The sequence below is a fragment of the Etheostoma spectabile genome, chromosome 6 (assembly GCF_008692095.1).
Source record: "Etheostoma spectabile isolate EspeVRDwgs_2016 chromosome 6, UIUC_Espe_1.0, whole genome shotgun sequence".
In the NCBI taxonomy this organism is placed as follows: Eukaryota; Metazoa; Chordata; class Actinopteri; order Perciformes; family Percidae; genus Etheostoma; species Etheostoma spectabile.
The window spans coordinates 16,585,793-16,604,020 of record NC_045738.1 but is presented as its reverse complement, the minus strand read 5'-3'; the positions used below and the strand labels follow the sequence as shown (position 1 = coordinate 16,604,020).

At 40.8% G+C, this 18,228-nt stretch overlaps 1 protein-coding gene across 4 annotated transcripts in view; it reads left to right on the top strand.

The window, feature by feature from the left end:
* The window catches only part of sv2a (synaptic vesicle glycoprotein 2A), a 47,954-nt gene that overhangs the window by 4,634 nt on the left and 25,092 nt on the right, over positions 1–18,228 (top strand). For 2 of the 4 annotated variants that reach the window (XM_032519228.1, XM_032519229.1), the window contains exon 2: positions 14,164–14,973. In XM_032519228.1, the coding sequence (XP_032375119.1) occupies positions 14,361–14,973 (613 nt within the window). In that variant the 5' untranslated portion in view covers positions 14,164–14,360. Of the gene's footprint in view, positions 1–14,163; positions 14,974–18,228 lie in introns of those variants that run through there. The other 2 variants (XR_004332497.1, XM_032519227.1) reach the window with 1 other exon arrangement.

Genomic DNA, 18,228 nt, shown 5'->3' with positions numbered 1-18,228 from the left:
GGTTCACTGAAAATATTTCAATGACAATAAACTGTTTATTGTGGACAAACGCCTCTGCCAAGGAACATACACAGACATTAAATGTTTTAAGTTATTCATGAACAGGCCTAAGTATAAAAAAAAATTGTATCCGTGTCCTTTCCCGTTTGTTGTCCTGCAGATAACACAAACAAACACCTGTTGATGTGCAAACGAGCATGAGTGATTATAGTCTTTGTCAATGAGTGTGTGTGTGTGTGTATGCATAGATGTGTGCCAACAAGAGAGAAGGATAAGGACGATGCTTGTACGTGCTGTGAAAAACTCACACCGCTGAATTGAGCACAACCGTTTGGTGCTGCAGGTTTTGAACTGCACCTCTCAGCTACCCTCAGTCTCACTCCTCTTCAGTCCATTTTGCAGTGAGCAAAGCCAAAATGGATGCAGAACGCTGACGTCACTGTTTGACACGGTGTTGCTAGCCGCTTTGGTGCCACCAGGGTGACGGTGCACACAGAGCCCGAGCAAGGGAACAATGACCTAACTCGTGTTAGGCTGCACATTCTCCCAAAGGGGACTTTGCAGCTGGGCAAGAGCTATGTCTCTGTAAGCCTAACAACCAATCATCACCCCCCCCCCCCCCCCCCCCCCCCCCCCCCTCTCAGGCTACTGTTATCTCCTCATCCTGGATGGGCCTGAAGCCACTCAGGAACATGGTGCAGCTGAGTAAAGCTGTCACTTCCTGTGTGACGCTGGGCAGATGTCACAGTCGGCTTGGTGCAAATGAGCAGGAGCTGGGCCGAGGCAGCTGGGAGAAGAGTTATTTTTTAACGCACCTATTCATCACTGCTGAGTGGGCGAGTCTACTCGGGCATCTCTGTCCTTGTGGCCAGAAAACAAGACATGAATAATTGATCCTTCACACAGTCTCTGGAGGACTGCCCTGGAAGCTCAGACCAGAGTAGCTGATTGAACAATGATGGATAAGGATGGATGAAAAATGGGAAAAGATGTGTGTGTGTGTGTGTGTGCGTGTGTGTGTGTGTGTGTGTGTGACCCTGCTTCAGCCAAGAGGTCATTTTAATGATTTAAGCTTTGACTCGTCCGAGCCACAAAGTCCTTGTTAAGAACTGAGCCAATACAAAGACTTTGAAGAACAAAATTGCCTTTTAAGATAAAATGACTGTTTATATAATTAAATATTTTGTTGTGTTAGGATTTAGCAGTCTATACTTCTTCCTACAGTTAATGTTAGTAATAATATTACTTTTTCCACTTTGGCGAGCTGATTTGAAATGAGCATACATCTCCTCCGAGCGTGCTTTATTATGAGCGTAGGTGTTTGTTTACTTAGTCTTGTGGGGGGGAAATCTTCAAATAGAGCAAGAGCGTGGGCTGTGCTGACCCGACCCAGAATGCATCACTCTTGATGCACTCGTGAGCAGAAAACCCTCAACGGAGATAAAGTCAGATTTTATTGTTGTGTGCTTCAGGAATGTTTTATGTGCATCTCAGGGGCCTGTGAGAAATAATTCTATAGATAATGTTTTCCCTTTTTCTCCAGTTGCTATTGTGAAGAATAAATACCTCTAAATAACATGTAGAAACAAAAAGAAACCCATGAATCTGTACTAGAAGCAAGTTGCTGGAGTTGTATTGACTTTAGAAAGGACTCTGGCCACAACTTCATCTTTTGAATATCAAGCTGATGCTTTGTTTTTTTTGTCAAAATGGAAATGTACAGTGGCGTTTCAGAAATCCATCACATTTCATCAGCATCCATGCTTTCTCTGTCCGCGTGCCGTCTTGATCAGGACTGAGCCTCAGGGACAGTCTTTCAGAGGAGAAAATTCACCGTGTGCGTCACGACAAGTAATCAAAGATGTCAAGAGAAATGCATTCAGCGCCGCATGACATTACCGGCCATCTGCAGCTCAGAGGATTCACCACTGACCTAATCATCACCTCTCTCTCTCTCTCTCTCTCTCTCTCTCTCTCTCTCTCTCTTTCTCTCTCTCTCTCTCTCTGTGTCACACATGCTGCATGTATCTCTCACTCTTGCTCACATACATTTCTTTCTCTCTTCTTGCCATCTATGTATACACACACACACACACCACACACACTCATTGACAAAGACTATAATCATTCACGCTCATCTCTGTCACACTAATAACGGCAGCGTCTGTGCCGTCAAAATGAGCATCAAGATTTGATTCAGTGTGGGAATGTGTGAACGAAAATGAGAGAAAAGACTGCAGCAATAACACCAATTAATTAATTATTAAATTGCACAAATTGTAAGTGATGTATCTAATGTTTAACTTTGATTTAATGCTTAAAAGTAGACATTGTTGTGGCATTTATATATATCTCGATATGATGCATTGTGATTATTGCATACTATTTGGTGGATATCTGGGTGGCTCACCTGGTAAAGCGCGCGCCCATATATAGAGGTTTAATTGTTGATGCAGCGGCCGCAGGTTGGACTCCGACCTGCGGCCCTTTGCTGTATGTCATTCCCCCTCTCTCCCACCTGTTAACTCTGAGCTGTCCTATAGAAATTAAGGCCTAACATGCCTAGAATGTGTTAGTTAGCAGGACAAAACAAGACAGTTGAACACCTCATCTTGGAGTGGGACATTTTAACGGGATTTTATTTGACATTTAATTGACCAAACAATTAACCGATAATGAAAATAATAGTTGCAGCCCTACTGGAGAGTGATAGTCATGCATGAAGTTTGTGTTAACATGTATGTGTGAAGGTGGGTTAATCTATGTAGTGATGAAAGCTAGGGTTATATTTGGAGATAGCAATGACTCATCCTGACAGCCAACCAAGGGGCTGTTAATTGGATGCAACTTTGTAACCAACATGAGAAATTTGCATATAAAATAATGTACCTGAGGCTTTGAGAGCTATTGAAACAGAAACCTTTCAGACACTGGAACACCTCTCAGAGGCATGAAGTAGAAATGTAATTCTTACTCTTAGCAGCTGTTATTTAGTTAATTTAATGATTTAAATCACTGACTATGAGATAACTGTCCATGCCATCATATGGAGAAAAACACTCTGGATGTATTGTGCATCATTAGATGCAAATTTAGCCCAAATTCAGCCTAAACTATTTGATATATTTGGAATCTTTTGGATCTGTGCTTGTTTATACAATGTTTTGTTTGTGCAGCATCACACAATGGGGGTTTAATAATCTCCATTGTTTCCTGTTGAAGGTTGTTGCTCCTTCCTGGTGTTGCTGTGGGTTCCTTTTGTTTCATGTGTTGCTTTGATGAAAAGGTTTTCCGACATCCCTATTTCAATCGTTACAGTATGTTCTTGCCAGGATGTCTGAAGGCTCTTAAGTGTTTTTTACACAGACAGAGCAGAAGCCTTTCATTTATGTTCCATGAAGCTGTCATTCTTCATGTCACAAAGAAACCCAGCAGGTAAATATAAATATAGTTTAGGCTCTAAACTAGAATCCAATATTTTCTATCTAGGTCTGGTTTGTTTTTAATGTGATGCTGTTTACTTCTCACAACCTGTATTAGTTCTTCGGCAACTACAGTAGCACACACGGAGTAACATTAGCATCTACTTGGAGTTTCTAGCTACACAAATTATTTAAGTCCAATATTCATTCTACCAACTGCTAATGGTAAATTTGGCTTTTAAGCTGCTAAATGCTCCATTGAAGATGTTTTACATAGCAACTCCAGACAATGTCTGGTTCATCGGGTCCTGACGTAGTCCGGAGTTTATCTTTCAGACATGTAGCATACAACTTACACAGACTTTGTTCTAGGGAGCTGGCGGGGTTAATACCGTTGTCTGATTCGACTGATTCAGACATTTGCATTCTCACATACAGTACAACTCTGCCGGGTAATGTCTAAATAATTTCAGGGTTGCAGTGCATTTGTGAAAAAGACTTATGTTGTGTGCAGTATGTCTAAGTCGTGGGCCAGAAAACCAAAACAATGAGCTGCAAAATGCTTAAACGCTCAGTAGAGTTTAGGGGAACTATATAGCTTTGTAAAGCGACACCTTTCTCATACATGTACTCATTTGACCCGTTGATAACTTGTAAAAATATTGATCAGTAAAGCATGCATGGAACTCTGTGACTTTGTAGTGTGATTCTAGATGATTCCCGGACAATAAAATGCTGAACATTGCATTCTCTAAACTGTGCGGAAAGATGCAAAATATTTCTTCTTAATTCTGTTCAGCCGTTGCATCTCAGGTATTGTCCAATTCAAATGAAGACATCTTTCTTGAATTTTTTAGAAGCTGAAATAACACATGGGCCTATGTTTTACATACCTAGCTACACACTGCACGACATCTCTCCACCAGTCATAATGGGGTCAAGCTAAAGTGTGCAGTAGGTGAACCAGATCAAAGAAACAGCAGTGCCTTTTTTATGTGGACATGACTAAAAATGATCTGACAAAACCACAATGTTGACATCTGTTAATGGAAACATCTTAGGTGACAGTTAAATTTAGGGATGAAAATCAGTGTTATACAGCTTACCATAGGTCTTATTTGGGCATCAGGGAAGAAAAAGAAAGCAGATGAAAAGATGGTATCTGTGTATCTCATGCTGTCAAGAAAATAAATTGTGCTGTGAGTGTGATGGGATTTCATCAAAGCTAGTTTATTCAGAGAACGTTTTTAGTGTGGTGGGGTTTAAGGGCGACGGTGGCGGTGCTCTGTGAACTGTTCACTGGTTTCTTCCTCCTCATCCATCTTCTTGGAGCCCTTAATTGCTTGTCTTTTTCCCTGCCAAAAGCTGTCTTCTGCTAAACGGGTCTTGTATTTCCACTAAATAAAATGGCCCGTTCCTATCATCGAGTGCCAAGGACTGATGTGATAGGGGAAATCCTTTTTCAGTTTCAGCAGTTTAGCAGATGCTCTTAATGTTTGCGTTTTAACAGTGCAGCGCAAGAGTAACTGTTAAATGCTCAGGGCTATCGGCGAGAGTTATGAATGACGGTTATGCACTGGTGTTGAAAGAACTGCCTTGTCAGAGTCAGACTAATGTGGTTATAACTCCTCCAGTGGCAGCTGGAGATCTACAGCGCTCCTCTGAAAGGTAAATACTTGAGAAGATTCACATGAAATATAATATTCCCACTATGCTGCTCTTCTGAAGACTGGGACCATGTTGTAGATCAACAAAGCTTATAAAACACCACCAATGATTCACTGCTACATTATTCACAATCACAACTATGGGCTCTTTGTAACCTTAACTCTTGCAGTGTTTTGCTATCAGTGATGAAATAATAATAATCCTATCTGTAGAGATTATGACATAAAATAAAACTGGCAAAAAAAAACCCTAAGGCCTTATTTTAAAGGGTCAGTTCCCCCACATTACAAAATAATATATGTTTTCTTACCCCTGTGAAGCAAGATTTGGGGTTACCAAGGTAACTTCAGTTTCAACCCAGGGTTTTGTGTGTCACAACGATGGGTCACTTGTAACCGGGTTAAATTGTCGTGGTAACTTATGCTGAACACCTGCTCGGGAACAAGTTGTGTTGGACATTAGAGATCAACCGGTATAAAAGCACCACCTACTGACCAATTAATTCTCAGTTAATAACGGTGTCACCGTTCTTAGAAGATCCGGTGGAACTCGGTGCGCGGATAGTGAGAAGTGCCCTCATTAAAGTTAAAACATAGGGACCGACAACCCCGTTGACATTTCCTGATGGGTATCTTTATGAAAGATATAGATTTTAAGCATTCAATATCGTTGTCAGCTTCTAGAGCCGTATAGACTATTGCCAATGCGCGCATTAGATTGAATTATGTTTTTTTGCTCCTGCGATTGCTTACCACTGCCAGGGTTGCAACTGAAAGAATAGGCTACAGCAACGAAAGTTCATGGAATGCACTAGTGTAGTTATGGTCAGATCTTGTGCCTGACTGATGGGGCAGTGCTATTGATAAGTCTTGTAATTTACACCTTTAGTGTTGGCAGTTTTTTGCAAGTTTTCCTTCCTGGGTTTACCAGCAGCGGCTGGGGCTTTTTGCCTGTAAATCCATGTCTGTGTTCTTCAAATTTCTGTACAGGCTTAACAGTGCTTAAGTTTAGGGTTACAGTGGAGGTTTCAGAGGAATATACTGTATCTCAAAGTCTATCTTTAAAAAAATGGTTGCATAAGATACAGCAGCACACTCAAATGTGGCAACATTTGTGTTTTGTCATCATTTATACTCTTTATCTGTACATATTGAAGCATGAACTTCCTCTAATTTTCTACCACTCATTAACATAAGTAGATAATGCATATGAAAATATGCATTTGTTGTTTTTTGGCAACACAACATTGACTGTACTATCATCTTCATAATGCAACTGAAATCTGCTTACATTAATTGATGCTTTCGGCCACAGTTGCCTTTTCACTCAACTTGTTACTCTATTTTGGTTTTCACACCGATTCCTGAGGGAAATATGTGGCTCTTTACCTACTCAATGCTCCACTATGTTTAACAGCTTGATGCTAACTTTGTCTCCTCTGCTGTTAAGTGCTTGGCAGGTAGTCCGCTCTAGGTTTATCAGGTTTGTCTCTGAAACCCGCTGCCTGCCATGCTGGAATCAACACTGATGGAGTTGACGAAAATGAACAGAAAAGGTTGTTGATAAGCTCAAGCTCCATAGAATTGAGGTGATAGTTACATGTCCCTCTCAGATTAGACATAGTCATTTGATCCAGACTAGGCCAAACCCCTCAAAGTTTCCATCCCCAGATGATCTGTAAACTTGTGTGGGTATTTGGTGCCGCGTGGACTGTATGGTGTAGCTCCAAGATGTCATGACTCATTTAGCTCCCATGTTTTTTTCCTGCCATCTTTTGTTTGCATGCTTTTAGACCATCCACATTGTATGTGGCACGTGTTAGTGTGTGAGGCTTCCCGAAGTCCCTCTGGCGTCTTCTCTGCTCACTAAAAAGAAAATGGGATTACATAATTAAGTCTTTCATCAGCAGCAAACGGCAGCCGGGGTTTTGCTCGGTCCCCCACTTCGACTGTTAATTTATTATCAATTTACACTTCATTACAGATGCCAGAATAGTTTAGAAAAGTGTTTTGTTTTATAATAACTCTTCATAATGTAAGTTTGTCTAATTTCTCTCTACTCCAAAAAGCATTAAGCCTAGTGTGTGGGTGTGTGTGTGTTGTGTGGTGTTTCTTCTATATACATACATACATCATAATACATACTACATACATATATATATATATTATATATATATATATAATATAATATATATATATATATATTATATATATATATATCGTATATTAAATATATACCTACATACATACATACATACGTAACTCTATGTATACACACTGGTAAGGTATTTGTTATTTATAGGCAGAGAGGCCACCACCCACTCTCCTCTCAGTATCTCCAGCTCGTGAAAGGCTGATCAGATGCATTCAGATGGGCCTCAAGAGTCTCCTTGTACAAAGATCGTGACCACGGTGATGAAAGACTATCAACCATTGGGCTGACTCCTCAAAGAGAAATATAAAATGAATTGAGTCAATGCGCCGAGATGGATGTAGAGGACTACAGCTGTACAATGTCTAAAGTTAGAGACAGGAAATACATATTTATTTTATTATATTGTCAACCTCTGCAGCAAACTCATATAGCAGACAGAAGTAAGACCGTTCTTCATAGTTGAATGACCTTTCCAAACACTAATCCTTCAATAGTTGCTTTTTTCTCAATGTATGTAACCTTTACTATGCTGAGTGCTATCCTCTGGTGGTCCAGATTAAATGTATAAAATAAGCACCAGCCACTGCGAGCTACTACAGAGTAGGATTGTAATTTTATTGTCACCTAAAAGTTTGGTATACCGGGATTTTATTTACTTATTTACCAATTGATTACTGTCTATATTTCTCTGGGAAACTCTTGCAGGGGAAATGATAATGCTATCACCAATAACAAACATACAGTAATCCCTCCACCTGTTCTCCATGTACAACATATTTACATGGCTGTAAAACCTATGTGCCCTTAACAATATTTGTCTTTAGTGGGAGCAGTGTTGGCTGGGTAAATATCAAAACTGATGAAGATATACAAACTGAACCTTTTATTTTCCCTGGCAGCTGTAGTTCAAAATGGATTCTCCTTTCACTAAATAGTGTTTTCATTGTGTAGCTCTAGGCGGCTCTCTGTGGAGCCTGCATGAGGATGAGCATTTAAACATAAAGTATTAAAACACACCATTGATGTGTCTGGTACTCTATCCTTTTCAATGTTTTATGAAAACTGCAATGAGGTCATTTTTTTTTTTTCAGCACAGACCTTATAATTAATTCATTTTGTCTGCACTGCTGCTGGTTTACTGAACCCCAGTCTGTAGGCAGCATAACCTAATGACACAGTTTTTGCTGGTGATGTTGCCCATACATTTCTGCAGGGATGATGGATTTGAAGCATGGGGTTTGAGTTTTATCACTTGCTGTTCTCTTGGCACAGTCTATATCTCTTAATATATATTCTTAATGAAGCAATCACCCTCAAAATAGCTTCCAAAACATAGATTGGAATATGTGAAGTTAGGTATTTAGGCTCTAATGGAAAAACAAAAACAAGTCCACTGTGTTTTGGAGGAGTTTGCTATTCACCGTACAGATGTGAAGATTGGATGTTTTTTATTTGTCATACAAGATGGTAAATTGAATCTAAACTGAAAACCTAATCATTTCTTTAACTGAATTTATTTTGGACTTTTGGTTGGACCCAACAAGCTGAAGATATAAAAATGCTCTGTGGTAAATTAAAGACATTTTTAACAATTTTCCGATACACACTGAACAAAATTATAAACGCAACACTTTTGTTTTTGCCCGCATTTTACCTGAGCTGAACTCAGAGATCTAAGACTTTTTTCTATGTACACAAATGGCTTATTTCTCTCAGATATTCTTCAGCACTTCTCTTTTGCCGAGATAATATATCCACCTCACATTTGTGGCATATAAAAATGCTGATTAGACAGCATGATTATTGCACAAGTGTGTCTTAAGCTGGCCACAATAAAAGGCCACTCTAAAATGTGCAGTTTTGTTTTGTATTGGGGGGGGGAACCAGTCAGTAAACAAAAAGATGTTGCTGGATATTGGCAGGCCACTCTAAAATGTAAAAGTACTGTATATTATTGACAAATAAAATGTAAAATAATCACTCTTTGCATTAATCCTTCAAGTGTATGCCCAAATCAGTTTATCTTTGCTTCAACCTTGGACTGTATAAAATATGGACGTAGTCTCTGTGACGTCATAGTAACCCTCAAGTGGTCACTCGATGAACTACAGTTTTTGGCATTACTGCTTTGGCGTTATTTTTTCAGCACTGGAGGTTGCCGCTTGGTTGCAAATGTGTGGTTGTTAAACATTTTCTGGAACTGACTGACCAAGACTGACTTAACAGCTGTTGAACATGTAAGTCAAAGCTGAGCAATTTATACTAAACAATTGCTTAATGTGACTTAGCGTTTATCCAACAGACTCCATAGGTAATGGGAGCACATGGTTGAGTCTCCTGGCTGGGACAAGAATTGGTCACTCAGCTATCACAAACATGCAAGTGCAAATGAAAATGAGCAAATGAAAAGATGAGATCCAGGCTGGTGATGAAACACCAAATGTCTTTCACAACATTTGCTGATGATGTGATGCTGCCTTTCAGAGTGAGAATCTGTTGAAACAAAAGAGCTGCCGTTTGTTTTCTTTAGATGACCACCTGGTGAAGGAGAAGCAGATAAAGGGAAATGAAGATTACTAATTGATTGTAAGAGTATACAGTAGATCCTTACTCTGGCTTATATACTGTAGTTTGAGCTCAGCCTGAAACCCACATTTCTGTCCAAATCAGTCCAAATCCTGTGGCCTAAGGGACATTTGTTAGGCTGAAAATGCGAATAAATAGAAAATTAGCAGTTACCGGATTTAGTAAGTGAGAAATTGAGACCTGACCCAAAAGCAGTGCCACTGAGTCTCTAGTCACCAATACAAACAAGGTGAATTGATTTCACCCTGGCTGCACTTTCCTGTAGTTCAGTCCAAAGTGATTCTGTTTTTGGACCCCCAAATGTTTGTCACTGGTGTAGTTTAGCAAGCTGTAAAACCTACAGCCTTTCTGAAGAAATATGAACAATATGTGATGTACTAATTGATTTAAGATTGCAAGAGTAAAGCTCCAGATTCTATTTGGTCCAGACTGAAATATCTTAAAAAAAGATTTGGTGAATTGCCTTGACATTTTGTACTAATCAGCCTCAGCTGTACTTTGTGTTTAGTGCTAATCAGCTAATGTTAGCATAAGATGCCTAACATTATACCTGCTTAGCATTGTTGTTGTAAGCATGTTAGTCTGTAGCTACTAGACACATTGTTCTTAGATCCTTGAGTAAGTCTTGAAGGAACAGCCTTTATGGGAGCCAAATATCTCATTTAAACATGCTGCATTTTTATTCATCTTCCTCTTTAATTTATTATCACATCAGTGGAAACTATATTAGATGAATTACTCATTACCATGGATATTTGCATCTGGTTGCATACTAGTTTTATATAAACTCTATGCCAAATCTGTCACAACAGTTTTAAATTCTGTAATCTCTGTCTTTATTATATTCTGTCCAAATCTTGACAAACATAAGGGACATCTATTGTAAGAGAACCACAAACAAAACGTCCCCCCTCCTGATTGGGTTTCAGTTTCAGCTGGCTTTCGCTGAGCGTGTTCTTAGAAACCCAGTCTTCCCAGCAGACCTTTGGGTTGTGTGATGTTGGCTTGGCAGTAGTCTGTCTCTGTCCGACACCCCTGAGGCTACACAGAAAGCTTTCAAAGATTTCCTCCCTCCTGCCTGCTACCCTTCCTCCTCTTTTCTGGTTGCATCTGCTGACGTTTTCCTGCTATAATTATTGTGCACGAATATTGTCACACGTAAGTTAAAAATATTTGAATGGACAGGAACCAAGATAGTTTGCAGTTTAATGGCACTTATCCGGAACAATTTAACAATGCTGCTCCATCAAACCTGATATTATTGTAATTAAATGGCTCATTGATGTATTGACCATTAAAATGCACTCAATGCAATCCGATCCCTTCCTAGATATGGGGACAACAATAAATACAGAGCACTGGGGGCATATTGATCATGATGTGTGTAAATGCCAAGATTTAACTTGAACATACAGTATGATAAAGTGGTCTTGTCAAATGGATTATAGTTCATAGGTAAACAAGTGATTTTTATACTCACAGTATGACAACATGAAAGGGCATCATTGAACCCTTGTTGAGCAAGGAACAACTTTCAGCAAAGGGACGCAGGGCGGAGTTGAACCAGTGGCCACTGCCTCGAGGAGTACAGCACAGTACATGGTGCCAGCTCTATAGTGAGCTAACCAGCTGTCCATATTTAAGACTTTTTTGTTGTCGTTTTTTACAGGGTTTTCATTTTCAAACAGAGACAATTGGAGACAGATCCCAAGCAGAGTTAAAGTTAATTACCTAACAATAGGTAGCTATAGCCAGTTGCCGGCTAGAAATGAAAAGCTACTTTTGTCTGCTTCTGTAGGACTCATTGGTTTAAATATTACTGAGAATTTTGATTGTTAAGTCTGTCAATTGCCATTGTTTGTTCTGTGTTAACAGCTGTCATTCCTCACAACATTTTAGCATCTATAAATAGATATGACCCATATATTTTACATTAAAGGTAAGATTTGATTTAATGTGTTTCCAGATGAAAAAGGAGGTTGGGGCGGGTTATGAGAGAGTGGTGTGGTAGTTGGAGGGGTTGGACCAGAACAACCATGGAGGATGACTTAGAAAAACTGGACGTTTGCCTGCAGTGCTCCTGCAACACCTTCAGAACCCTTATAGGGAGAGTAGGAATACTTTAAACTCTGCAATGTCACTTTGAAATCTGTGAAATTAAAGGTTTAAATGGATATCCGGCACCTGTTGGTACTGTCTGCGGTTTGATCTTGTATGTATTGCATATAGTGTAAGTAGATCTGGGTTATGTAAGGCATCAACCATTAAATAATGATGTCTTACAAAAAGGCAAAGTAGTTTTAACAAAATATTTTTCATTTTGACATGGCACCAAGTAAGGAAGCCTTTTTTGTTTGTTTTATTTAAATAACAAATGCAGCACTTTTGGAGACAGGTTTAGATGGTGCTGTTCCCTTTGACATGGCACTATTCTGCAGTACATTAAGTCAGTGTATTTGGTCATGTGATTGCGTGCTGCTGGCTCCCTCAGGCTGAACATTTTCTCTCCACCCCCCCATGCTGCTGCTCTCTTTAGAGACTAGGGAAAGCTACTAGAATGACTTGTTTTGGCTACAGCTGAAGTTGATTCCAAAAGACTTGCTCTCTGGGGGCACATCATCTCAGCTTGGTCTCATGAGCACATACATGCTGAAGATTTGTTATTGTTGCAGATTGTAAACATCTAAGGTCTCTCATTGTAGATAATTAGATAATTTGAATCATAATTTTGTTGATTTTATACTGCTTTTTATATAGGCAAGGTTCTTGTATGGCTGCTTGCATACATCAATGATTTTTTTTAAAGCTTGGCTTATTTTACACAACAAAAGTGTTTTGTGTGAAAATGTGTTCCTATGTGTCACCTCAGGAACATGGAGTCACATACCCCCCAATATATGAATAATGGAAACCCCCCTCCAAATATTTGTAATGGCCAGTCATTAAATGTCTCCAAATGCTTAAAGAAAGCTACTTTTTCCCCCTCGATATTCAGTGTTAAACCGACTCCAGCAAAACACTGTGGATGGTCATTGAACTCCTCTTGCTTCGTATAGGTGTACATGTAAACAAGGATCATTGAACACAACAGCTGTGCACACGTGTGGGGGCAAGTGTGTGCCTACGTTTTTGGCTGTTTTGTATCCTCCTCACGCCATGCACAGCTCATCACTCGCAGGTCTACTGCACAGATAACACACGGTCTGTTTAAACTGCTGCATCACTGATGCATATGTTCAATACAACCCATTGTGTTGCTGCAAGTGTTGTTTTCCATTGTAACAGAATGGAGGATAATCTGGGTTTCACACCATCACTTTTCTGTATTTGATTTGTCACTAAACTGTGTAGCTGTGAACCGACCAGGTTTGTCTCAAAGTCTCCTTCTTCGTTTTGAATACTATACACACACTGAGATATGGTAAATACTTAGTGTAAACATATTTTTTGTATTGATTTTAGTTAAGGCAAGGTATCTGGATATTATAACACAAAGGAAATTCAAAATGATTAACATAATGCTTTAATTAAAACAAAACATTTTCAAGGAATATTTTAACATTTTGGAAAATATGCTTATTTTTCTTTTGTGTAGAGTTAAATGACAAGATTGATACGTTAAAGAAAAAGTATGTGTAGTACTACGTCTGCACTGGATTTTAGCTGCAGTAACTTTACGTGTGTAGTGGATGTGGTCCAAGCAAGGGTGCTGGAAGTAGGGTGGTAGGAAGTAGGAAAGGGGCTCCCCCATTTTATGCCCTTGGCTGGATATGGTGTCGCGGCTGGTGTGATCCCATCGCAAGATAGTCCCTAGTTTATTCCTGTATAGATTTTGTGTGCTTATGAAGTGCCCATTTGTAGTGATTGTAGCCTTTTCTTAGAAAAGAGCAAGGTGGCCCCTATATACATTGACCTATACTGCACCACATTGCAGCCCTGCTTGTTACTCACAGATGTCTGTGACACAGCATGAATCCATTACCTTAGCTCTGCGTTGTGCCACAATGTAAATGCCACATTGGGCTGGGCTGAGGAGAGGGCTATGAAATAATCGCTGTTCAGTCAACATAGATCAGTCAGCTCCAATACTCAGATGTCAACACCTTAAAGCTGTCATATCCTTTTTCTGTCAGCAATTAGTGCTGAGCCAGATAATGTGTCCTGTCCTGCAAATGGCAGCACGATGTGAATGCCAATGGTCCTTCAGTATAAACTGGCTCTGATTTAGATTGTTTAAAAATGGGCTTATAACGGATGTTGCTCCCTCACATGTGCTACACTGCCAGTGTGATCACTCATGTTAACACAACCCCTTTTCTTTGCTTTTTCACAGGATTTGGTAACCGAGCGCACGCTGGCCAAAGTCCAACAACAACAACAACAGCAGCAGTGCAGTGCAGTGGAGCAGGGAGCTGTCCGCGGTGCTGAATTCATCAGCTAACAGAAATCCCCATTGCACACTCATGTGTTTGGGCCGCTTCTGATAGCTCCCATTCCTAGCAGCAACCGACCACCACCTCCACATCCAAGATGGACGACGACGGGCGCTACAGAGATGGGCGCTCAGACTTTGTCCGCGGCGCCAAAGACATTGCCAAAGTGGCCAAGAAACAGGTCGGCAAGAAGATGGGGCGTGGCGTGGACAAAATGGCCGACGAGTACACCAAGCGCTCCTATAAACGCTTCGAGGAGGAAGATGATGATGAAGACTACGGCGGCGTGCCGAGCAGCAACGACGGCGGATATTACCGCAATGATAGCCGGGCCAATGACGATGAAGGCCACAGCGACTCCACAGAAGGACACGACGAGGATGATGAGATCTATGAAGGGGAGTACCAGGGCATCCCCAGGGCTGACTCAGGCAAGGCTGGCGGCATAGATGGGGTGACAGCGGCCCAGGGGCAGCAGTTCAGGGATCTGTCAGCCTACGAGAGCGAGAGGAGGAAAGACCAGGAGGAGCTGGCCGAACAGTACGAGACCATCCTGCAGGAGTGTGGCCACGGGAAGTTCCAGTGGACACTCTACTTTGTCCTGGGGCTGGCGTTGATGGCGGATGGTGTGGAGATCTTTGTGGTTGGCTTCGTGCTGCCCAGCGCAGAGAAGGACATGTGTCTATCTGAGCCCAACAAGGGCATGCTGGGTAAGATTTCCAGAAATTCTTTTCTGTTTCTATTAAAAACATTTAAAAATACATAGGGGGAGGGATGACACACATGATAACTCTGCAGTGCCAACATTGCCAACAGCGATTGTTTTCAACTCATCTATGGTCTCTCATTGTTAATAGTATTATTTTTCGTCTCAGTGCCTCCTTTTGGAAGCTTGTGCCACTGCTTAACATTTTATCTCTGCCTTATCTTAGCGGTTACCTTTGCAGTTTATCCTGCAGAAATTGCTTTTCTAAAGCCTCGTTGGCAGAGGAACTACAGCTATTTAAGAATCAACTGCCCGTGCAGCCTCGGAACAGCAGTGGAATTTTAATCGAACGCTCAGCCTCTCAGTTCTCTGCTTCAGTTCAGCTCTTTTCAACGGGACAGTATGTGTTATATGCGTGTCAGGTTGTGAAGGTGATTGGTATAATGTACTCTATTTATCTTCCTCCTGTTTTCCTCCTCATAGTTTATGCTGCATGTCTGTCGCTTTACCCATTTCACAGCATAGAGAAACACAAAGACCTTGTAATCGTTTCCTATCCTCAGGGCCTATGTTCAATTCGAGTCCAAACCTTCCTCACCATCTGTCATTGGCGATCCAGCAAGGACAACGTGAACAAGAGCCAGAGGTCTCCTGGGGATAACAAATTCTAACATACTGTATTGTTTACCTAAATCACTTGCATATAAAGTATGCATTTAATCAAACCTGTCAGTATATGCAAGAATAAATATATTTCACATAGAGATACCCAGAGAGAGATTGTTGAGTTGTTTGTTTTATTCCAGTGGACATCACAGTGAGAGATTCCTCTCTAGCATGGTAGTTGCAAAAGGATCTTAAGCATTATTGATGTAAAATATGAAAAATAAATGTGACATGATAAAGCATGTAAAGCTGACACCCATTTGGTGGGTTGTTGAAAAAAGAAAAGATTTTGGAAAATATGCTAAATATACTTCACTCACTAAAGTAGACATTTACAATCTGAAATGTCCAGATATATCTAGAACGAACGGCAGGCTAATACAGACTGTAACATCATCTGTAAATACCATTGGATTTAGGTATGATATTTCAGTTCAAAATACTGCTAAATTTATTTTAGCTGAACTAAAAATGCTGGTCAATCAACATTATCCATATAACTGGATACAAGTTCTGTTGAGGTGAATGAGTCTAACTATAAGTGACATAAACCTTACAAAATGTCAACAAGGACTCAAATGTTCATTTGCTTTATTTAAAGTTCACGAGTCAGATGAGATCTAATGACATAATTACCAGTGCACTCATAGGATTTTGACGGTTCAACGGTACTGCTGCCACGTCGATGAACATTGTTTCCCTGCAGATGGGGATGCCTGTGTATTGAGTGTCTGGGCTGTTGGAAAAAGAACATCATGGATTTGGCACTAGTTCTGACTGGAAGAATATTGTTAAAACATGAGTGTGCTGAGGAAGTACAGTAGGTTATTTTTCAGCTCTAGCAGCTCTATGTAGTGCGAGTGTCTGCCGCTGGTCAGTGAGGGGTTGTGGGGTTATGTGCCATGTTAATGTTCTTCTATCTGCCTTTACTACAGTTGTTCTGTCTGCACATACAACTACATTTGGCATGCATCCATGCCTGTAATTGGTTACTGTGTTGTGTGATTTTCCCAATGGTGCATGCACGGTGTGCGTGCGTGCGTGCATGCATGCGTGTGTGTCCGTCCTCGTGTCTGTTGCAGTGGAAACAAAATTTTAAAAAAGCAGCAGCGATGATGGCACTGTGGGAAAATACTCCAGTAAAAGTCCATTCAGGAAGGAAGAAATGATTTTGTATGTTTAATGCTACTGCAGCCGCCAGACCAAACAGTATAGTAAAAAAGTACAATATTTTCCTCTGTAGCGAAGTATAAGTAAGTCTTATAAAATAGAAATACTCAAGTATGACTAACCTCACGTTTATACTTACATTACTTTTGACCAAATAGACCCCCTCCCTCCCTTCTCTCTGGTTGGCTTTGTGTTATGCTAGGGGGGGGGCCTGTAGGGAGACACGACCCGCCCTGATTACCTCCCATCTCCTTGTTACGCAACATGCCTGACTCATGCTAGCCTCCTTTGCTCATGCCTCTCTGCATCCCATGATTTCTAGTATCCTCTCCCCCCAACCCCCATCCCTTTTCTTCTCCACACGGTCCACATAGAGCTTCCTTTGCCGTCACACAGCCACTTTAACATGACGCACTGTGGTGGAATCATGTATTGTGTGTGTGCGTCCGTACTGTATTGTGTGTGACAGAAAGCGCCTGCACATGTGCGAGGAGTAATCGCCTAAAGAATATTAACTCCCTTACTGCAGAAGGCGTTTAAATGTACCTAGAGAGAAGGATTCAGAGGCAAACATATCACTGCTTGTTGACAAAAAAAAAACCTTTATCCAAAAAGAGTAATTTGCCTTTTGGACTTTGTTAGATTTATTGTAAGTAGACATCACAGATCCCATATTCATTGCACGTTCCCTGCAACACAGACATTTCAAATGAAGTAAGGAGAAGCAGAAAAACCAGAGCGCGGCTTTGAAATGTCAGCAGCGATGCCTGTGTGGTGCAGCGTTTTTGCAGGATAAGCTGGAGGAGACACTTTCACACGCAGCACAGAAGAAGTTGTCATTGGTTTGTCCTTGTTGTGAAGCTGTGGAGGCTGCATCTGCAGGGCTGTTGGTTTTCCGATAACGGGAAGAAGAAAGTGGGGTTTGTTACATGATGCAGCAGCTCTGGATAATAATTTTAATGCCATGAATATTTTGGTACACTGAAAAGCCTTCGTTGCTCTCTGTCTGCTAAAACAATTCTGTTAACAAAGGGAAAAATAACTGGGGTCAGTAAGCAGGTTTATTGTGAACTCTGAGTTTGTTAACCCTGAGATGAGGGAAACTCTGGGTTTTGTTTCAGAATGGAGGTTAATCTAACCTGAGAGAGAGAGGGGCAACTCCTGCCCGTGTCAGTGAGGTAACTTTTTTTTTTTTTAAGATTATTTTTTGCGGCTTTTCCCTTTTATTAAAGTGACAGTGGATAGACATGAAAGGGGGAGAGAGATGTGGGTTGACACGCAACAAAGGGCCGCAGGTTGGATTTGATCCCGGGCCGCTGCAGGACTCCTGACCTAACCTCAGTCAGTTACTATGGTAACTGAGGCTGTTAACCTAACCTGGTCGGAAGCAGGTTTTCTTCTCTCAGTCTCCTCCCTCTGACAC